General features: G+C 60.8%; 6 protein-coding genes across 6 annotated transcripts; all 6 read left to right on the top strand.

Moving 5' to 3' along the window:
* Positions 1 to 1576: 1576 nt before the first annotated feature.
* Positions 1577 to 2905, top strand: LSCM1_01623 (uncharacterized protein; the record flags this gene model as incomplete). Its single annotated transcript, XM_067319224.1, has 1 exon — positions 1577 to 2905. One exon carries the CDS (start codon positions 1577 to 1579, stop codon positions 2903 to 2905), a length of 1329 nt encoding a protein of 442 aa, XP_067176503.1.
* A 4439-nt stretch (positions 2906 to 7344) lies between these two features.
* On the top strand, positions 7345 to 7869 carry LSCM1_01622 (uncharacterized protein; the record flags this gene model as incomplete). Its single annotated transcript, XM_067319223.1, has 1 exon — positions 7345 to 7869. One exon carries the CDS (start codon positions 7345 to 7347, stop codon positions 7867 to 7869), a length of 525 nt encoding a protein of 174 aa, XP_067176502.1.
* Positions 7870 to 8550: 681 nt separating this feature from the next.
* LSCM1_01621 (uncharacterized protein) lies at positions 8551 to 9279 on the top strand (the record flags this gene model as incomplete). The annotated part of the gene is made up of 1 exon (XM_067319222.1): positions 8551 to 9279. The coding sequence occupies one exon, from the start codon at positions 8551 to 8553 to the stop codon at positions 9277 to 9279; it is 729 nt and encodes a 242-aa protein (XP_067176501.1).
* A 3004-nt stretch (positions 9280 to 12283) lies between these two features.
* Positions 12284 to 16891, top strand: LSCM1_01620 (uncharacterized protein; the record flags this gene model as incomplete). Its single annotated transcript, XM_067319221.1, has 1 exon — positions 12284 to 16891. One exon carries the CDS (start codon positions 12284 to 12286, stop codon positions 16889 to 16891), a length of 4608 nt encoding a protein of 1535 aa, XP_067176500.1.
* A 1036-nt stretch (positions 16892 to 17927) lies between these two features.
* LSCM1_01618 (uncharacterized protein) lies at positions 17928 to 19343 on the top strand (the record flags this gene model as incomplete). The annotated part of the gene is made up of 1 exon (XM_067319220.1): positions 17928 to 19343. The coding sequence occupies one exon, from the start codon at positions 17928 to 17930 to the stop codon at positions 19341 to 19343; it is 1416 nt and encodes a 471-aa protein (XP_067176499.1).
* Positions 19344 to 19888: 545 nt separating this feature from the next.
* Positions 19889 to 21265, top strand: LSCM1_01617 (uncharacterized protein; the record flags this gene model as incomplete). Its single annotated transcript, XM_067319219.1, has 1 exon — positions 19889 to 21265. The coding sequence occupies one exon, from the start codon at positions 19889 to 19891 to the stop codon at positions 21263 to 21265; it is 1377 nt and encodes a 458-aa protein (XP_067176498.1).
* Positions 21266 to 21650: the final 385 nt, after the last annotated feature.

Genomic DNA, 21650 nt, shown 5'->3' with positions numbered 1-21650 from the left:
CGAGTTCAATGAAGAGTCTGAACGGGTTTCCCATCAGCACATACGGGGTTTCATGTATTCGCCACAGCAACTGCTCATGGAACCTTCCGACCTCCCTTTTTTTTTAAGAGCGCAACGCTGAAGAGAGGAAACTCGGAATTTAGCGGATGCCCGGCCCTGCCGATGCACACAGTGAATAGTCTCAACTCGTTCGTCTGTGTGCCATCTGCGTGAGCTCTCCTTCACAGCGCCGCCTGTGCCTCCGTGTCTATTAACGTTTTCTTGGCCCATGCGGCTTATGTGATGGCTTTCCTCCCCTGCCCCCCCCGCGAGCGTCGACGACGGGCTGGGCTGTGCAGCACGCGGGCTGTGACGGCTGTGGATGCCGGCGGACGAGGGAGTGCCAGGCGGACGAATAAGAAACGAAACAGATGATGAAGTAACCAGCGATAGGGGAGCGCGCTGAGCCTCTCCATTTCTTTTTGGTGGGCCTTGCCACGGGTTGGCGCCTACGAAGCGGAGTGTGCTATACCGCGTGGTGGTGCTCCACGTGCGCGTGTGTGCGGCCCTATCCGCGCGGTGTCGCCACGCGCGGCCACGCGGCGACTGGGCATGCGTGTGAGCCCTGGCGAATGCAGCGCATATTCTTGCATGTGCGGCTCACGGCAGCGACTCTGTGTTTGCCCCGCTACTTTCCCACTTTCCTTCCACCCACTCTGTCTGGCGAGTCATTTTTTGTGCCCCCCCCACCCTGTCCTGCTTATCACTGGTCAGCGGATGCGAAAGGACTGTGAGCGACGGCGCGGCAGGCGTCCGGCTCTGTAGGTGTGCGTGCATATGTGGTTGTCGGAGCTGACATGATGAGACACAAATGGATCGCTGACGCTGAGGGCACACGCCCGCATGCAAGACAAGACCGTTACTCTTTGTTTGACCTCTGATGGGCTTTCCGCCCATGGCGCTGCTGCTGTGCGATAACGTGCGAAGGCCTATGTGTGTGCCTTTGTATCTGTATGTGCGTGTCTGTGTGTGTGTGTGTACATAGTTTGTGCCAAGAGGACGACGGGGGTGGAGGCGGGGCAGTACCTAGCGCATAATGCGGTGGCTTCTGCGAAGTGCGAGGAAACTAACACGAGTAAGCGGCGTGCCTGACTGGAGGCACGTGGTGACAGGGAGGTTAAGCGGTTGTGGACTTGTCGCATTGTGCCACCTTGAAAAGGGGGGCGAAGACACACCGCCTCGCGTGAACTGACAGCTGGAGATGAGGAGACAGGATGCCGATATTCGCTATGGCCGGCGCTGTGGAAGCGGGCGCTTCCATGCAGAGATCTACTCATGCCTGTGCTGGGTACCTTTTAGATGTGGCGTGACAGGTGCATGGCCACCTGAGTCTGGTGAGCGTTCTCGATCAGCCTCTTCTACATTCACTTCTTCTCATCCCTCTCTGTCCTTATCCCCCTTGTCGGAGCACGCTGACTTTCACATGGCCATTTCCTTTCTCTGCCGAGCCCGTCCACATACAGTACGTCTTCGCTCGTATCCTCTTGCCCACTTGTGCTCCCTCGACTTGGCTTTGTCGCAATCCTCTCAGCAGCCCATGGCGACCCCGAATCTCAGTGTGGAGGCGAGCGTGCAGTATCTGATGAGGCTCGGCTACCTCGTGTCTGCACCGCTTAACGCCGGTGATTCTGACACGGCTGAATCCCAGCAGGGGGAGCGCTCGCTGTGCGATGGCTTCACAGGGTCCTACTCGTTGGGGCTGCATGTGGGCGCGCTATTCCTCATTCTCTTCGCCTCTCTTCTGGGCACTGCGATTCCGCTACTCGGCAAGTGCATCCCGTGGCTTGTGAAGTACCCGTTTGTGTTCTCCGCTGCTAAGTCTGCCGCAACTGGCGTTCTGCTGTCGGTGTCGACAATTCACTTGATCTTCGAGGGTGCCGAGGCGCTCACAGAGGACTGCGTCCCTCCCCTGTTGAAGAAGTACGCGCCACTATACTTTTTGTTTGCCATGATCGGTGTGCTGCTGATGCAGGCGCTGGACATGCAGCTGGCCGACATGGCTGAGCGCTGGATGAAGTCTAAGCGGGAGGCGGAGGTTGAGGCGGCCAGGGTGGATAGAAAGAGCGACCAAGATGTCCGCGAGCTCTCCGCTGAATTGGAGGGCGGCGTTACGTCTGGCCCTACGCAGGCGGATAGGGCGTTGAGCGAGGAACTTGTGGAGGTTCGTCTCACTGGATTATCGCCTGCTGGACGTGAGGTGACTAAGGGGAAAAGCTCTGCGGAGCCAAGGGTGCCGGTTGCTGCTTTGGAAAGGAATGAGGCCTTGCCAACGATGCCGCCCACGGAGCACCACGATCACTGCGGTGAAGGTGTGTCTCACGGCCACCAGCACCTCACTGTGACGCCGCCATTGAACATGGGCTCCGTTCGCCGCGTAATCTCCGCATTGTGCATGGAGTTTGGTGTGACGCTGCACAGCGTGTTTGTGGGCCTGACTGTCGGGCTGACGACGGACAGTGAATTGAAGCCGCTGCTTATCGCGCTTGTGTTCCACCAGCTGTTCGAGGGCATGGCGATGGGGTCGCGCCTGGCGGATGCAGCGTTCAAGGGCAACCTAGATATCATCCTGGCCCTTGTGTTCTCCGTCAGCGCGCCTGTTGGCATGGCAGCCGCCGCGATCGCTGTGTCTGTGTCGCCGTCAGCGATGTCCGGTGGTGGCTTTGTGACTCTCGTTGCCGTGCTGGACACATTGTGCGGGGGCATTCTACTGTACCTCGCCTTCACACTGCTGCTCGGTGACTTTGTGGCGGACGTGAAGCACTACTGCGCCGATGGGCAGCCGTACCGCGTTGCAAAGAAGGTAACTCTTTTCGCGGCTGTGTGGGTTGGAATGGGGTTGATGGCCCTTGTGGGCAACTGGCTGTAGGCGCCTTCGCGTGCCTGCGCGACGTGCTGACTGCTCTACGCTGTTTTTTTGGCAGTGAATTTGGCGTACTTGCGAGCTTTGGCGTAATACTCGGAGGCCAGTACGCCTCCATTTCGTTTTGCTCGCTCTCCTTTCTCCGTGCGCGTGTATGACATGATGCTGGTGGGCGGCACGGCGTCTGCTACTCGCAGGGGCCTCGAAAGCATTGAAGGACCAACTCACCTCCAGGGGCCGCGGCGGAGCCCCTCGCGGAGTCGGAGCTGCAGAAAGGGAAAAATCAGTTGTTTGCAGAACGTTTGTCTGTGTGTCTTTTTTTCTGTTCCACGCGCCTTCAATATCGCCCCCTCTTCACCTCCTCGTCCTCCTCGTCTGCTTTATTATGGTACCACTCCCCTCTCGTGCCCCCTGGTCGACACCTTCTCCTCCCTCACAACCCCATACGTCAGCCTTGTGCAAGGAAACTATATTACCTCGGTCGCTTCTCTTTGAGATCGAGATGGCTGCCGTTGGAGTGGGTGGTGGCGGTGGTGGTGGGCGGCTGCAATCATCGCGGCGAGGGAGGGAGAAGTGATAGTTTTCGCTAACAGGTCGTTTTCTCTGGCAGCTCGTGTGATGAGCAAGCATTTGTTTTTCGTACTTTTTTTTCCTGCGCGTGCGCTTCAGAGCATGTTTGTGTGTGTGTGTGCCGGCTCCCTGTGTAGGACGGCTCACCTTTCTGTTTCGTGTCTGACACCGTACTCCATCTGCGCTTGTTGTGACTCATCGCTATTGCGCCTGTGTGTGTGTCTCTCTCTCTTTGAATCTTCTTTGCTTCGTGTAAATCTCTCGTTGAAATTGATTAGCTGTACTCTTTCCGTTTCCATTTTTCGTTGTTGTTTACCGCACCTCTCTCCCCCTGCCCGCATGTCTGTGTGCGTTGAGCATACAATTGTGTTGCACACCCATACGTGGGAGTGGTCGCGCTAGCATCTGCGCGCCGGCACGCCCTAAGCGCCAGTGACACACGCCCTTTCCTCCTCTTACCTTTCGGCTTCCCCTTCTCCCTTCTCCGTTTTCATTCTCGGGCATCTCTTCTCGTATGGTGACTGTTTTTTTCCCCAATTTTAATCGCTCAGTTGAACAACTTTCGTCCAAATTGAATCAACATGTGCGTCTTCGCTGCACCGCTTCTCTCTGTGGGTGCTTCTGTCAGAGGTGGTCGCCGTTATTTGACGCAAGACCCTTGGATGGTAAGTCAGAGAAAAATGCCCCTCCTCCCTCCCTCCCTTCATCGATACAAACGTAAGTGCGTGCGTTCTGTGAGACGAGCAACTCGGCAACGAGCATCTGTGTGCCATCTGCGTGAGCTCTCCTTCACAGCGCCGCCTGTGCCTCCGTGTCTATTAACGTTTTCTTGGCCCATGCGGCTTATGTGATGGCTTTCCTCCCCTGCCCCCCCCGCGAGCGTCGACGACGGGCTGGGCTGTGCAGCACGCGGGCTGTGACGGCTGTGGATGCCGGCGGACGAGGGAGTGCCAGGCGGACGAATAAGAAACGAAACAGATGATGAAGTAACCAGCGATAGGGGAGCGCGCTGAGCCTCTCCATTTCTTTTTGGTGGGCCTTGCCACGGGTTGGCGCCTACGAAGCGGAGTGTGCTATACCGCGTGGTGGTGCTCCACGTGCGCGTGTGTGCGGCCCTATCCGCGCGGTGTCGCCACGCGCGGCCACGCGGCGACTGGGCATGCGTGTGAGCCCTGGCGAATGCAGCGCATATTCTTGCATGTGCGGCTCACGGCAGCGACTCTGTGTTTGCCCCGCTACTTTCCCACTTTCCTTCCACCCACTCTGTCTGGCGAGTCATTTTTTGTGCCCCCCCCACCCTGTCCTGCTTATCACTGGTCAGCGGATGCGAAAGGACTGTGAGCGACGGCGCGGCAGGCGTCCGGCTCTGTAGGTGTGCGTGCATATGTGGTTGTCGGAGCTGACATGATGAGACACAAATGGATCGCTGACGCTGAGGGCACACGCCCGCATGCAAGACAAGACCGTTACTCTTTGTTTGACCTCTGATGGGCTTTCCGCCCATGGCGCTGCTGCTGTGCGATAACGTGCGAAGGCCTATGTGTGTGCCTTTGTATCTGTATGTGCGTGTCTGTGTGTGTGTGTGTGTACTCCTGCAGAGCCCTTCAGGTGATGATCGCGTGCACTGACGCGGTCGTTGAACGCAATTTCACTGTTCTCTAGGCCGTTGAGGGACGTCCTCGTGCGAAGGGACGCCTCAATCTATCGGTGGCGAAGTGGGCGCAGACGAGACGCGCCACGCGAATACGACGGCTTTGTGGTCGCGTGCTGTTAGAGCACCTCGGGTCCAGTTCGAGGGCCATCACGGAAAACGGAGCGTGTGGGTGCTGAGCGCCGTCGCTTTGTGTACGTCTGTTTGTTCGGGTGGGCGGTCTTCTCGCGGAACGCTATTCGGCAGACGTGGAAGGAACGTGGCGCCACGGGGCGGATGCCTTCCTAGTGGAGGCCACGCGTCTCGCTGCAGCCCTCGTTCCTTATCGCCGTTGCCCATTGCGCACTAGCGGCACCGTTTCACCTTTTCTCTAGTCGTTCTGGGTGAGCTCGGTTGTCTGCACGGTAGTCCTGCGAGCACTCTGTGTCTGTGTCGGGTTGATCACTCTCGCCACATATGCTTGAGCTTCAGAACGTCTGTCTGCTGTATCTCCGCATCTGTGGTCTGACGGCAGTGCAGCACCTGTTTCGCGGGACTGTTCAACGCATCGTTCTCGGCTCTTGGGCCTCTGATGCGTGCAGGAAGACGTGCAGACCTTCCTCCCCCTTCTCAGATGCGCAAAGGGTGGCATTGATGGGTAAATGTCTCTATGGACTTCCTTACCGAAGACCAGCACGGACGAGGGGCGCGGATGAGTCGCAAAACAGGGTGGATCTATGCCGAGGAGAGGGAAAGAAAGTGGGCACATCTGTGTGTGTGCGGGGAGGGGGGGCGGTGCGACCGGGGTCGCAACTCGTTCTCGGGCAAGGCGGGTGATGAGACTTCAACACTGTTCAGTTCCCATGTGCTTTGCATCACATCTGACCGATGGCTCTCTTTGAAGGTTTCTTTACGGCATGAAGACGATGAGGCGAGGGTGGCCTCTGATTTGGTGTTGCTTGTCTCACTTTACTCCTTCACAGCACCGATGATGGCTGTAGTTGCTCAGCGGCGTTGTCGTGGTCTTCTCCCGCCTGCTGGGACTCATGAATATCAGCACGTCACCGGCGCCTGCCTCTCGGCTGCCCGAAGAGAGGCTTTTTGCAGGCGCCGAGCGGTGGAACTTAATGCGCTCTCATGATGACTGGGATAGAAGAGCTGACTGTCATGGGGGCCGGGCTCGACGCGTCGGCCCAGGAACTAAGCTCTGCATGCCTTACATGTACCCTGCGCTTACTCCGTGTAAACGCTCGCTGAGGAGTGGCGAGGTGCGCACACGATGCAGAGGTGCTTTTTTCTGGTGTGTGACATTTCTGTGTGGGCAGAGGGGCTTCCCGCAACGGCACTGCTTTGCACGCAGGGGTCTCCTGCACCCTCTCAGATTACGGATGAGTTGGCCGTCCTGCCGAATCGCAAGGGCGGCGCTACTTCGAGTGCTTCGTTACGGCGTGTTTTTCAGCAGCGCCGAAGCGGCTCTCGAGGTGGGCGCGTTTCTTATAGATGCGGGCTTTAGCGGCCTGCTAGCGTGTGCAGAGGGAGGGGGGCTGTGGCGGGACTGTCGGGTGTCTGCCCTTCTGTCCCCTGCCGGAGAAAGCGTTTGCCCCGAGCGCAGGATGTGGCAACCCTCTTTGAGCATGCGGATGCGGCGGTGGAAAACTTTGGCGTCGTGGAGGGGCTGCCGGGCTGTTTCGCCTCTCTTCGAATCGCTCGAGTAGGCGTAAAGGTGTTTATGCTGCAGACGGAGTGATGTGCGGTGTCGGCCTTGTAGCGCAGGACGGAGGCGGGCAGCAGTGCATGCCGCAGAGACACTTGAAGACGCAGTCATTCCTTTTCTCTTGCTCTGCACTTTCGGAAGGCGCCACCACATTTAGTGGCACCCTCCTCCGGTGTGAGGCAGAGATGACGATGTTTGTGCCGATGGGCGCAGACAGAAGGAAGAGAGGAGGCGTATCAGGCCACCGGGAAGTAGTCCATCGCCTACTAAAGCCTGTGGTCATGGAAGACCGCTTCTTCTCTCTCCCAAGCGCTTACGAGATGCTGAGCGCTCTGAACGCGTGGCGAATAGCGACGGCCGCGATGCCGATGAGGAGTGGGCATCGCTGTCCCATCTGTTTTCCGTCCCTTTCCAGTGTGCGCACACTCTCTCTGCTCTTCTCCGCCGTCCACCTGCGCTCTTTTTTTCGGTGGAGTCCTTTCGCTTTTCGCTCTCTCACGCGCTCAACGCAGAGCAACACCGGCCCAACCGATGCGCCTTGTCGACCTTTCCCTTCCATTGTATGATGGGATGCCGGTGTACAACGGGGACCCGCCAGTGCGAGTGACGAAGGTGTGCACACGCGAGAAGGACGGGTGGGAGGTGCGGCAGCTGCAGATGGGTTCTCACACTGGCACGCACGTCGACGCTCCCATTCACATGCACGAGGGGGGTAGCAACCTGGACGAGGTTCCTCTGACGCGGTTTTGCGGGCCAGCAGTGGTTGTGACTGTTGCAGCGTTGTCGTTTCCACCGAACAAGGGGCTCCTCTTCCACGAGGCTGTGCCGGCCGAGTGTGTGCCGCGCATCGTGGCTGCCAACGCGCCATTTGTTGGTGGCCCACTGGAGGAGAAGACGGAGCGTCTGCTACTGAGTCGTGGCATCATCACCTACACAGACCTCGTGAACGTCGAGGATCTCATTGGCAAGTCCTTCACCTTTTACGGACTTCCGCTGCGTATTCAGGGCGGCGATGGCTCGCCGGTACGCGCGGTGGCTGTCATCGACGACGAGTAGGGCAAGAGTGGGTACGATAGGAGGATCGGTTTGGCCGGCGCCATTGATATCCGCATGCCTGTGCCCACCCGAGTGCGTTGGTACAGGCGCCGCCCGACGCGCAGCGGTGGTTAACCGTTTTTCGCTGTGCTCGTACACTCTTACCGGTATTTTACGCTGTGCCCACGGTGTTCTTGCGTGCCCAGACACAGCGGTGTGGGCGAGCCCCTCCTCTCAGCATCCCTCACCTGCTCTATGCGTTTCCACCGATTACCGCGTGTTCAGCCTCCGTCGAGTCGGCAGTGCGCGCCTGTGCATGTGCCCTGTGCAGGGGAGGCTACCCACCGAGGGCAAGCGCCCAATGCACCCCTGCCCCTTCCTGTGCATCGCTACGCGGTCGCACACCTGTCAATGTCCTTCTAGCCATTTCCGCTTTCCCACCACCCCCTTTTTTCTCACTCTTTTTCTCCCCCTTTCACCGCTTGTGCCCGTTTGAGCGCGTAAGTTTCCTGACGCACAGTGGAATCCGCCCCCCCACCGAGAGACGCAGGCGCTAGGAGGCACGCCGACGCCGTCGCGGCCTCAGAGGAAAAAAAACACATCGAGGCTCATACAGAGCGCAACCCCACTGGGCCCTCACTGCCCTCCCCTCACCCCCACCCTGTCCTTCTCTAAGTAGCTATTGGGGAGCACGTAAAAAAAATGTGGCGTGCCATGCGACGGGGGTCGTGCTCGGTGCCACTGATGACGGCGGCGCAGAGGCAATCAAACAGTCTCAAGGGTGAGGCGTCCGCTATGGCGTGTGACAGTGGAGAGGTGAAGAAGGCGGACTCGAGCATCCTGGCCAATACACCGGATGCGGTAAACGGCAGCAGCACCGCACAGAGCTCGGCAAAGTCGGAGGCGTACCGCTTCCCTGCGAACGAGGTCATGGACGCGGTCAAGAAGCGCGACTTCAATGCCGTGCAGACACACGCGACAAGGCTCGTTCAGAGCCAGTGGAGGGAAGAGTTCAACGTGCCTGCGGCGTGCGTGGTCGTCTTTGTTGTTATGTGGTACTGGATCGCCTGGACACGCCGCTCCATCCGCCGCAAATGTGAGGCTGCGAAGGCGTCGGTGAAGCAGCAGACAGATGAGATGGTGGAGATGGTGCGCAGCATGACGGAGAAGTGGAAGGGCGACATGGTCAAGGCGAACAGGCAGATGCAAGGCATCATCGACAAGAACAGCGAGCTGACGCGTGATATCGATCGCATGACAACCGCCCTGCGCTCCTGCTCGATCCGGCCGACGGCTGCGTCGGCCGCAACGCCCGCGCCGACAGTGTCGGTGGTGAAGCGCGTCGTGCGGGTCGACGAGGAGGGCCCTGCTGAGGCAACTGAAGCTACTGCCGGCGGGAACAGTGAGGCGGCCGACGCGGCCGAGGAGTAAAAGTGTGGGCAAGCACGCCAAAGATGTGGCCACGCCTTGGCGAGGTGGGTGGTGAGTTTCTGCTGTGTGCGCGCACTACTGCTGTTGTTGCGGCTCTCTTCGGGCTTTCCCTGTCCCTCTTCTCGGCCTCTTTCCCTCTTTCGTGAGGTGCGCAGTGCGGTATGGCGTTGCCCGACGTCGACGGAAGTGCCGGCTGAGGGGAAGGGGTTCGAGGAGGGGGAGGGGAGGAGAGAGAGAACGGGCGGGGGGCAAAGCAGCGCCGGCTATTACAACCTAAGGTGTACCCTCCTGCTCACCCGATTCAGAGACGGCAGCGTGGATGCGCAGGCAGATATATATCTCTTGGCGCTTGCGTGCCGCGTGTGCTGCCTGTGGTACGGCCGAAGTCTCAGCCGCCGCGCAAGCCCGTGTGCGTGCAGTCCACAGCAGAGCCAATAAGCGCTCGAGCTTGGGTGAGCCGGTGATGGTTGGGGGGGGGACGCGTAGATCTCTGGTCGGCACCGATCGAGGGTGGAGGCGAAGGAGTGAAACGAAGCATGGCAGGCTCAGCGACGTGATTGGCACCGCCTTTTGGGGGTTTCTCATTCGCCTGCACCGGCAATGGTCTCAACGACATCGACCTGACGCTTGACTCTTGGTGCACACATCGACGCAGGCGATGCACCTTTCTTCTGGGTTCCGTGCAGGCGCGCTGCCGTGGTCCTCTCTCCGGACTTCACGAACTGCTGCGCGGATCAGCAGCCTCTGTCGCGTGTGCTTCTGCGATGCTTCTCGATGGTCTCCTCCTCCAAGTGCACTCAGCCTCCCCTGACCCCAGTGCAGCATTTCCTCTTCCTCTTTGCTCTCTCTCGCTCGCAGGCGCACGCGAGCAGAAGATCTGTGCCGCGCGCTTCTTCGCCCTTCCTTCTGTTGCCGCGTGGCGAGAGGGCTGTCTCCAGTGACTACCGCGGGAGCATCCCTAGCAACTCTTACGATGTCCCCCTTTGGCGAGTAGAGCCTCTGTGACAGCCATTCGAGCCAAGCCAGCTGCGGGAACGCCTGGCCACTCTTCACGATGAACGCTGTGCAGTAGAGTTTCGCTCGGCTTCCTCACCTCGCCGATTTCCTGGCCACGCCTGCGTACACCGGGCCGAGTACGGTGACAGGGCTACTCGCCCTCGCTGGGCCGGTGCTGGAGAAGGGCTGTGGCGTCTTTTTGGAGGAAAGGGTGCTTCAAAACGTCACCATCGGCGTGGCACTCCCGGTTGAGGCGGCAGGCTTCGTTGTGTCGAAGGAGGTGGAGGCGGACGGTCTGCAACTGCTCGTCGCCGACGATGTCGTTTCTGTTGTGGCGTGTGAGGCGCTGCTCAGTGACGATTGTGCCGCCGATTTGGGTGAGAAGGCAAAGCGCCGCAGGGGGCGGGGGTATCGGTGCGGAAGGTAGACGCGTGTGAGAGGAATGAGTTCTCGGTAGGCCGGCGCCAGTACATCACCGCACTGTTCAGCGCGCATAGGACTGTCGTGAAGGCAGGGTGGGTTGCGGCGGGGCTCTCGTACCGAAGAGCCCCTTCGCTGGTGCGCTCAACGTAAAGGTGAGATTGCCGAGCAAGGCTGTGCTGCGTCGCGAGCTCACTTCAAGCCAGCCGTCGCCTTCAGTGGGTGTGGTTGTCCTGATGGGCGCGTGTCTCCCCCCTTCGATGCCCTGGACGCTCTGTGGATAGCTCACAGCCGCTCCGCTTCGCTTATTTCGTCGATGGACAGACGGCGTGGCGAAAGAGCGCTGACCGTGTGCACCCACGCTGAGCTGACGGCTGTGAAGGCGGCCGCCGTGCATGTTGTGGTACCGCTGTTGTCAAGGTCGTTGAGTGCGGTTGCCGATGCGTGACGCGAGGTAGGAAGTCACTGGTGTGTTCCCAAGTGCTCCAGCAACCCCGAGCTTAGAGCACGCCTCTGTCTGCGACCTCTGGGGAAATAATGGCGGTGATACGGCGAGTGATACGGTCGATGCGGTGCTCTCTCTCGGGCGCTGCAGTCGAGCATCACCGACTCCTCCCAACTGTCACTTTGGAGCGACAAGCGCGGCTCTGTGGCGAATTCCGCTAAACGGATTCAGCGCATCACGCAGGTGGGCACACCCACACCCCGCACGGGCAGTGGAGCCGGCGCTCATCTGCAACATAAACGAAATATATGGCGAACGCACACACAAGCGAACGCGAAGTGGTACGACTTCTCCGGCAGACCCACCTTTTCGGTCCATCGAGGTGAGTCATTGGTGGAGGGTCGAGAGGGTGCACCATGCGCTGTGGTGTGGCATCGGTCTCTGTGACAACGCTATACACACCGCTGTTCAGGGCGGGCCGTCTTTGCCGCTTGCTCGTGCACTCCGCTTGGGTAGCACGGACAGTGCTCCTGTGCCTCACTCTCTCTGCCGTCGCTCTCTCCTCCTTACTGTCCCTGAGACCCCTCCCTCTTTCCCTTTGCTCAACTCAGCTACTGCCTTTCGACGTGCGGGTGCTGCTAGTGCGCTGCTGCATAAGGCGTCCGCCTCTCTGGGCCCCACTCATCACTCTAGCGGGATCCAAGCAGCACGATCCTCGCCGCTGGAGAGAGAGAAAGAGGAACGCCAACATAGACGCTGAGGCTGCCAGCGGTCCTCGGGCGTGCGCAACAGCTTCCTGCTGCTCTTGCGCCAGACCCACTGCTGCTCCCTTCTTGTTCGCTTACTGTGCTTTTCTCTACCTCTTAGCGTGGGAGGACACCAACGGCGCCACTGTCTAGTGCCCTTCACGTTCTTTTGTTCGACCTGCCTGCGGGAACACGTCTGCCGACACGACTGGGGGTACGCAACAGTCGTGTTGCATCTCTCGTCGCAGCGCTCCGCTGCTCGCCGATCTCCTTTTACCGGAATATCCCTCTTTTTTTTGTTTTGCGACGCGTCCACAGTCGTCTGCGTGGACATTCGCATATTTTTCGCTCTGATTTTCCTCCGCTTCTTCTGTGCGCTGCCGTTGGTGTGGACGTGATGGGGTACAACGTCGGCAAATCTCCGATGCCGCAGCTGCAGCTCCCCGCCGACTATCTGTACAACCCCCTCTACTTCACGCCCAACTCGAACGCCACCGCAGAACGATGTACTGGCGAAGGCATTGCTGTGGTGTCACGACACCGAGTACCCTATGCTGTGCTACCGCCCACTACGTATGTACACCGTCCACTGCATTTTGAGCCGTCGTTGCTGAATGTCACCCCACTCCGCAGCCACCACCGCCGGTCTGACAGCAGGGAGAAGAAGCCCACGCGCAGGTCAGGCAGTTCATCTTCTGCGGCAGTCTCAGCGCAGGGAAGGAGGATCTGGTTACCGACGGCAGATGCGCGGAGGTCGCTCCGGGGACGCAGTCACGCGTCGTCGCAGGAGGTCACAATGGACGAGGTAAGTGCCGGTCTCGACACTTCCCTACCGCGATCTACCCGTGCCGCTCAGCTGCGCGCCGAATACGTCCACCACCAGCTAGAGGAGCGCGACGAGGCGGCGCAGAACATATTTTTCCTCCCGAAAGGGCGAACGCTATCAGCTGCCGCGCTGATCAGCCCGCGTGGACAGCACTGTCCTTCTGCGGTTTCTGCATCGTGCAGCAGCATACTCACGCCAGTGCGTCCGCGCAGCAGCGGCGCAGTATCTCCGCGAACTCCGCGGCTCACAAAAGCCGCGCAACTTCGACAACGGGCTGCGGTTCAACGAGTAGAGGAGCTCGAGAGGTGGTCGTTGGAGAAGGCGGCGGAGCTCGACTTTGCGCAAGAAGCACTGGAGTCAGCTGAGCTCAAAGCGCCGATCCCGCTGAAGGCCGCCGATCGAGGAAAGGTATCCTCGAGACCCGTTGCAGTGGAGCACAGTGGGGGTGATTTCGATGCGGCAGCCGTGAAGTCTTCCAATGGGGCGTATCCGTCGCATCACACACCGCGCCGGCACACCTCACGCAGGGGATCATCTGTTGACGCAATGGACGACGTGAGCCGGAGGATAAGGACGGCGCCGGGGAGCGCTTCCATGCGTTCCACTCGAAGGGCGGATTGGCGTGTGGCAGCTCTCACGTACTATGACGAGGAAGAGAGAGCAGTGCATGTGCAGCAGCGCGTTACTGAAGTGGTGCACGCGCCAGCGTCAGATCGCGCGCTCGATGCACCTGCGGCGCTGCCGAGCTCGAGGCATCGTCTGGGCAAGCCAAGTCAGGCCGCAGTGAAGGCTCTCCGCGGAGAGCCGACGGAGGCGCAGTACGGTGATGGGACGGCCCTGACATCTACACCTGCCACAGAGGCCAAGGGGAAGCGCGCGCCGTCTCGCCACCATCGTCACCTTCGCTCACATGCCGCAGGGCGCAATGCAGACAACCTTTCATCTGTAGAGATCCGAGAGATGCCGGAGAGCCGCCAGCACAGTTCAGTGACGGCTGCGGCCGCTTCCCTCGCATCTGCTGTGCCTCGAGATCGTAACACAGGTGCTACACCGGAGTCTCAGATTACGGAAGCAAAGACGGCCCCGGATGAGGGTTCCCCGGAGGCGCAGTGCACTGCCACATCAAAATCGTTGAACTTTCAAGGCAGCGATAGCGCCTCGTCTTCCTCCTTGTCTTCCTCTATCATCTTCACGGTGTCGTCCGTCCCTCGTGAGGACATCTCCGGCACACACTATGCGGAGGTGCGGCACAGCTGGCAGCAGGTCCCCGCTCAGGTTATTCGGCTTCAGGGCGGCCGCGGCGACGCAGATGTCAAGACATCGCAGCTTCCTAGCGGTGACCGAGGCGAGCGCGAGCACCCGTCGAGCTCCTTGGCAGTGGGCGTGCCTGTGGGTGCTGCATTGCGTTCTGTAGTTCATGTCGCAGTGTCTTCTCTCGTTGCGTCGCCAATTGTTTCCCGCTTACCGTCTCCACGGAACGCGAGTGCGTCCGTCGTCCGTGATGAGCAACGGATAGCCAATGCCGCGGTCGCCGCTCCTGCAGAAGACGCGACGAGTATTTCCTCTTTCGGGTGCCACTCGGGGAAGCCGCCGCATGTCGCCCGTGTGACGGAGTCTTTCGCATCGGCACGTTGTCTCGAGGAGATGCTGCGGGCCACGGCGGACGCACCGCCAAACGCGAGTGCGTGGGCTCTTGGGCGACATTCAGAGGCCCTCCCCTCCGTGGATGCTCATCCGGCTCCGGCACACGCACCGCAGACAGCTTCCACAGAACATGCGGGGGATGTGAGCCGGATGCAGGAGTCGGTCTCTGGAGACGCCCACCGCACACGTAGCTCTGCCTTGAGCGCTGGCGAAGCGGAAGCGGAGCCACCGAGTCGAAGCGAGGTGACCGACAGGAGCGCGCAGGTCGATGCAACTCCGCTTCCGCGATCCGCGCGGAAGGATGTGGCGGCGGGAGAGATGAAAGGGACATCGGCTGTTGCAGAGGACGGGCGGCTCGAGAGATCTGCTCTCTCGTCCCAATCATCGTTCCGATCGATCACATCTTACCACGCAGAGGAGCGGGCGCGCATGTCGGCCGGAGGCCGTGATGCCGTAGATCAGCTTCCTGAGGGTGCGGTACTGCAGGCGGAGCTACTACGTCACTATCGCACCGCAAAGTCGTCGTCTGCAGCGGTGGAGTCTCGCCTGGAGAGCTGTGCCGGCTTAACTCCGAGCCTCCAATCGCACGCACGAGCCTCATCTCACAGGGAGGGGGCCATGAGAGCTGCCGAGGATCGGCAGGCGGCGCTGGGGCAGGGGGCGGTTGCGTGCTCATCGTCTTTGCATCTGTGGAATGCTTGGAGAGACACCGCCTCTGCGCTGTGCGTGCCTGTCCCTGCAGCAGCGAGTGGTGAAAGCGATCTCAGCAGGAGTCTGACAACCGACGTATCTCAGATGCCACCTCAGCGGGGCCTTCCCGTGCCGCCGACGAACTACACGCACGCGGCGGCTGCATGGGAGGCGCGCCGGCAGCCAACTTTTTCTGCTATCTTTGCCAGCGTATCCACTGCCTTAGAGGAGCCCTGCCCGGCTCTCGGGAAACTCAGCTCGGAATGCTGGGCTCGACGACGAACGTCCGCGACGGCGGACGCGATGCCCCCGTACAAACCGCAAATGGACGGGCCCGTGGGAGGAGATGGTGTGAACTCGCTGCACCTGCCCAATCTTCAGGAAAGTGGACGCTGTGCTTACGCAGCGCCTTCGGCGGCAGTGGCGCCATGCGGGGCCGTGGCCACGTCGTCGGCCAATGGCACGGAAGTCGGTGCCCAGCTGGGGGTCGCTGTAGACGAGGCGGAGGCGTCTAGAAGACCAGCGTTGTCTTTGGAAGATGCGAAGCAGTCGGCAGCAGTCACGAGCGCAGTGACGGAGTCGTGGGCAGTGAATGATATGCTCAGCCCACGTGATTCGCGGTCCCGTCCAAAGCGCTTCGTGCTTGCACGACACGAAGGGCCGACAGAAAAGGGGATGGAGACCACCACTGTTAGCGGGGACAATGTGCGCCCAGCAAGCCGCGTGGAATCCGTTCACGCGATGCAGGAGACGAGTGGCTCCTCTCCAAGCGACACCGCAGACGCACGAACGCGCGCCGCTACCTCCTTACCTCACCCATCGGCTGGAACACTCGCAAAGGCAGGCGCTGCGAAGGTCGAGGGCCTACGAGATGCTGCGGTGTTGTGTGGCACGACTGAGGCTTCACCAGCTGCGCGCTTTGCTAAGATTCGAGGAGTAAAATCTTCAGTGCGGAGTTCTGTGCAGCTGCAGGAGGCTTGCGTCATCTCCGTCAGCACTGCTACAGTAAAGCGAGAGGACACGACGCGCGGTCCATCTCTTGCCTCATCGGCAAGTGGTGGTGGTGTCGAGCGGTTTGAAGATTTGGTAGCGGTGCGGTTGAGCGCCTCTCTACCTTTATCGACGCAGCTGCGGACGTCCGATGTGGCCCTCGCGAGTGCCTCTGCAGCGGCTGCTGAGCACGGCTCTTTTTCTCTGCCTGCCACAGAGGCGGAGAAGTCGCCGCTGGAGCGCTCGGCACATGTTCGGCATGCCGCATCGCTCAGCAGCGGCGGTGGCGAAGAGGAGCTGGGCGAGGGTGAGCCGCATAGCCACGCGCCAACCCCGCTGCAGTGTCGCCTTCTGCAGTGGAAGATGAGGTCAGCTTCACCGTGCAGAGACGTCGAGCGTCCAGCCGCAGTTACGGAAGCGGAGCGCAAGCGTGATACTCCGATGGCGCAGGCGTTTTCTCGATCTGACGCGTCAACCCGGTGCCTGTCGGCTGCAGCGGCCGAGTCCAAGGCGGCCAGGCATTCAGAAAGGCGCGCGGATCGAGGAGCGGGGGAGACGCTCGCGATGCCTTTTAGCGGCTGCGCAAACAGTGGTCCCTCGGCAGGGAAAGAGAGTAACCCAGAGGGAGCGAAACGGGCGACGGTGGGCGACGATGCCGCCGTCAAGAAATTGTCCCTGCAGAGTGCGGATGTGGCCGTGGCGTCGGCACTGCAGCCCCCCGCGTGCCCTCACAGTTTCCCTGCGCATTCTCCTTCCGCTTCAGCATCGCGTTGCAGTCACTCACTGTCGGGTAGCACTTCCTCCTCGCTATCGCGCTCCAGCAGCCTCGTCATGGCGCCGACGGCGACGAATTGATCGACACCCAGCTCGCCGGGACGTCTCGACGTGCCGCAGCACGGTGGTGGCGGTGGGGTGACTTCCGAGCTAGAGGTTGATCACAGCGTGAGCTCACTAAAACGCGCGGCGGTCGTTGCCAACGCAGACGCTTTGGCTTTCCGAACGTCCTCCCATGCACCGGTAAAGCTCGCGGACGCGACTCTTGCTGGCGCCGCGGTGATCACGTCACCGTACCGGCCACGCTCTCCTGTGTCCCGAAGTGAGGGGAATACTACGCATTCATCCATCTGCGAGCACATCGCTTGGAGTGCGGAAGGATGGGCGAATCAAGAACGCTCCAGCGCCTCACACCACTACGTAGAAGCGAGTGTGACAGAAAGTAGCTTAGAGGTGGTCGACGGACAGGCGCTCACTGCCACCACCGTCCCCCTTAGGGGGCTGAAGTACATCAGTGGAGTCATGTGAGCCCTCTTTTGCGTGGCAGCGTCGCACTGACGTCTGCGTTGGCGTAGCGCTTATCTGCGGCAGTCGTTGTGGGCTCTCCCTTTCCTTCGTGGTGTTTGTTTCGCGCTGTATTCTCTTTCCTTCCTCTTTTGCATGTTGTGATCGCAGCTCCCGAAGACAGCGCTCAGCCACGGTCGTCGCCTCCGCTACTCGCCTGCATCTCCATGCAGGCCATTGTGGCGAGGGAGGGCGGGTCGACAGTATTTGCCTCTCGTGCACCTGAGGCGGCAGTGCGACTTCTGTGCGCTGCCATGCCTCCTCGCGCTGCCTTGAGCTGCGCACTGCTTTCCTGTGCCACTCTCCCCCCTAAGGGCTGCTCTTAGCGTCGACGCCGCTGCTGCCGCTACGCCTGTCGGGCATCTTTCCCCCGCATCTTTGCTCTGCTGCTCCCCTGTTCTCTTCTCATGCTCAGCTGCGGCTGTAGACGTCGACCATTTCGTGAGTGAGGGCGTTGGCGGATGGTGTTTTGTGTAGTATTCTCGGCTACAACGCTCCCCACCGTGTGATTCCTCTACGGGCCGCCCCACATCTCGTTTGGGCGACGAGGTGAATGCGTGCCGCCGCTGCTCTCAGCGCGTGCCCGCGTGATCCCTTTGGTGAGCAGTGCGGTGTGCGTACGGGCACCGCGGACATTGTCACGGCCATGTCTGACCCGGGCAGGGCGGTAGAGGTGAGCATGCAGTTCTCAAGCTCCAGCAGCTTCAGCAGCGCATCGCCTCCGATAGAGAAGAGGGAAAGTGCCAATATGCGGGCCTTTGTGAGCATCGAGGCCTCGTCTGAGAGGAGGCCGACCGACGAGGGCGGCGGCTTATATATGACCAGCCCCCGTCCCGTGGGTCCGCCCCCCCTCGTGCATGACGAGGGGGAGGTGCTGTACACTACAAGTTCGCTCCAGATTCATCTGCTGCGGGTCGCGTCGTCTGCGAGGAGGGACAGCAGCCATCGTGTGAGCGGCTCTGCACGAGCGGGGGTCGACTCGGGGCGCCACTCCTTCTCCACTCTTCGAGATAGCGAGTCCCCGCCCAACATCAGCGCCTACTTCGGGGGTGCAGCGTCAACGGCAAGACACAAAGTGCAGGCGGAAGGCTCATCGGTGTGTCTCATGCGGGGCATCGCGTTGTTCACGGGCGTCGAAAGCCCTCGCAGCTCCTTGGCCCGTGCAGCGGGTACCGTGCAAGGCTCAGTCACCACCTCAGCTTTGCCGGTGGCAATGTCGTCGCACCCGCGCGAGACGGAGGCGAGCCAAAGCTCACTCCCCCTTGAGTTTGTTGTCGTGAATGCCGATAGGGCGCGAGCCGCTCACGAGATGCTCACCTCCTTCTCTGCCGCCACTATAGCGCGGTACCGCCTTGTGAAGCTCCAGGTGGCGCAGCGTCTGTACCGTCTCTACTACGACAAGTGGCTTTCGAAGGCCGTTGTGCGTGCGCCGGCGGAGTCGCTCCTGCGACTTTCCAAAGACACTCAAACGGATGCGCTGCGCCACCGTTCGCTATCCGGTGAGACAGACTTTGCCGACGTGGACTCCTTTCACGTCAGCCGCTCCATGAGCCCGGCAGTGGACGCCATTCGTGTGGACGTGGTGGCGGACGTCCCGCTGTCGAGCGCGCCGTCTTTCTGTGACTCCGCGGCGACGCCTACGCTCTTCCCGTGGCGCGGAGAGGGGGTACCGGGTGAGAGGGGCATCTCTGTTACGTTTTCATCAGCGCCGGCATTTCGACTGCAGACATTTGCCCGTGCATCTCCGTCACCGCAGTCGCTGCTCTGCGAGCATTGCACGCACACCATTCCCACCCCTCCAGCTACTCCGCCGAGAGACGGCATCGCCGTGCGCACGAAGCCAGCGAAGCTTGTGGACTTTGGCCGCCACTCCGCGGCGCCGAAGCGCTGCACTCTGCATCCTGCCTCCGTCCCTGTGGTGCGGCTCCCAGCGGTCGTTCCGTCTCCGGAGCGCATCTTCCGATTGTGAACGTGCGGCTCTCCACATTGCGTCTCTTCGCTTGACTGCCTGCGAGCATGTCGTCTGCACGTTCGCGCGATGTACGTTAGGTGGCGTATAGACCTCCGCTAAAGGTGATGTGCCGCCTGCTCAGGCGTCTCTTCACGAACGCGTCACCACACCCATCTTCTGTTTTTTCTTGCCGTGCCTTGTCGCGGTATTTACGTGGCAATCCAGCGCGTGTGGGCGCCTTGTACCGTCAAGCGTGGCGACAGAGGAGAGTGCAATCGCCTGCTCCTCTCCGCGACGCTGCTGCGAAACTTGTGCATGTCTCACGGAGGATCTCGCTTTTCCGGCCGACGCGGGCCTTGCATTGGCGCGGCCCCGTCCCTTTCTCCCTGTGTTTCTATTTGTGTCTCCGTCTGCTGAAGGTGCCCACCGTCGATCTATCGCTCTCCCCGCCTCCCCTTCTCTTCTCCTCTCGCCGCCCTTTCGTGTGTGTGTGTGTGCGTGCTACATTTACATTTCCCACACTCCTCCCCGTCTGCACGGCAAAGAGCAGTGGCGGGCTGCGGATGGCGTGCAACGGGGGCGGCTCGCTGTCTCCTGCGCCTCGCATGCGACCGTCCGTGGAGGTCCCGCCCTTTGATGTGACCTCGCGGGTGCTGGAGAGTGTGAGCACCTTCGCCGAGTATGCTGAGCGGCGTCACGAGCTCTTGACAGGCATCCGCGACGGACTAGAGGATCACGTGCTTAAGATGGAGGAGCGGGCGAGACAGGCTGTCGCCCGCGCATCGGCTGTGGCCGAGGCCAGCAGAGCTCAGGAGGCAGAGTGCCTGGCATACGTTGAACGGCTGGAGGATACGATCAGGGGCTTGCAGCGGACGAAGAAGGAGTGCGCAGCAGCGCTGAACGCCTTCCAGATAACATCGGAGGAGAAGCGCCAGGAGCTGGATAGGGAGTTCGACGAGCTGCGCCGTGCGGTCGAGGAGGCGCGGCGACAGAAGTTGCTCGCCCAAGAAGAGCAGCAGCACTACGAACTGCTGCGCGACGCAGCGAAACGCCGCTACGAGCGAGCCGAGGCGAGCCTGAAGGAATTCACAGCGAAAGTTGAGCTCCGGTTCCAGGAGGCGGTGGCATCTCTGCAGGCCTCAGTGCAACAGCGGAAGCGGTGGGCCGATGAACAGTGCGCGCGTTATGAGGAGCGCGTCCGTGAGGCCTCCCGAAGAGCAGAGCAGAACGACTCGAGCACCGTTGTCTGCATGCCCACCGAGAACGCTAAGAGAAATGCCATAGTGAAGTGTGCGACGTCAGGCACAGCAGTAGCGGTGACCAAATTCGCGCGTGACCTGGAGCTCGATCTGGCGGCGCCCGCTGCATCTGCGGCGGCTCAATTGCAGCATATCGTGGGGCAGCAGGACACAGGCGAGGTGCAACTCGAGGATCTGCCAATGCACACATCTGGAGAAGGCGGCGGCTCGATTCGCGCGCTGGGCTGCTCGGCGGCGTCGTCTGTCTCGGAGGGAGATGGCGAGAGCGAGATGGGGAAGGGCCAACGTGAAGCCCTCGAAGCTGTATCGCTTTCCGGCGTAACGCGCACCTCCAGCGCTGCGGAGGCGAGGGTGGGGCACGCGCTACTCGACCGCGTATATGCAGCCGCCGCCTCAGCATCGTCAGCGCCAAAAGCAAAGACCCCTGCGCGCCCTCATGAGTCGCCGACAAGAGTAGCGACGCCTCAGCCAATCGCTGCTGCCCTCTCCCCCGTCAGGCCGACGACGTCACCGCGAAATTCCCGGCAGGAAGTGTCCCCCACATCAGCTGAGACGCCGTCGCTGGTGCCTGTGCCAACCGGTCGGCAGAGTGCCAGCGTACTACGCCCAGAGCGCAAGCTCATTAATGACTTCTCCTGCAGTGCAGACGCGTTTGCCGCCCTCTTCACTTCTCGCAGGTGATGGCGACTGCTGAGGGGGTCCGCGAGCGAGTCGGTGCGTGAGGGCTGACGGCGCGCGCTCAATTCCTTTTTTTCCCCATCGCACTCAGTCGCGCGCCGCACTTTCCATCGGATGCTGTGCCGTATGCCGAAAGGCGAATTCACGCGCGTTGACCCCTCGGCGAACGGCGCCAAAAAATTGTTCTGTTGGTTCCATTGCGTCTGCGAGCGCTGTGCGCATCTGCAGCCTGCCAGGCATCACCGGCGGTACACGGGAGGCTTCTGGAACCGAGGGTGTATCGAAAGAGAGTAGCGAACACGAGCGCTCGCAACATTCGACGCCCACTACTCGCGTCCGTGCGGCTATCCGCCGTCGCACCAGCGGCTCATGCGCTCCACTTGCCCTC

Source organism: Leishmania martiniquensis, chromosome 31 (assembly GCF_017916325.1).
Source record: "Leishmania martiniquensis isolate LSCM1 chromosome 31, whole genome shotgun sequence".
Taxonomy (NCBI): domain Eukaryota; phylum Euglenozoa; class Kinetoplastea; order Trypanosomatida; family Trypanosomatidae; genus Leishmania; species Leishmania martiniquensis.
This window is presented reverse-complemented; position numbering and strand designations above follow the sequence as displayed.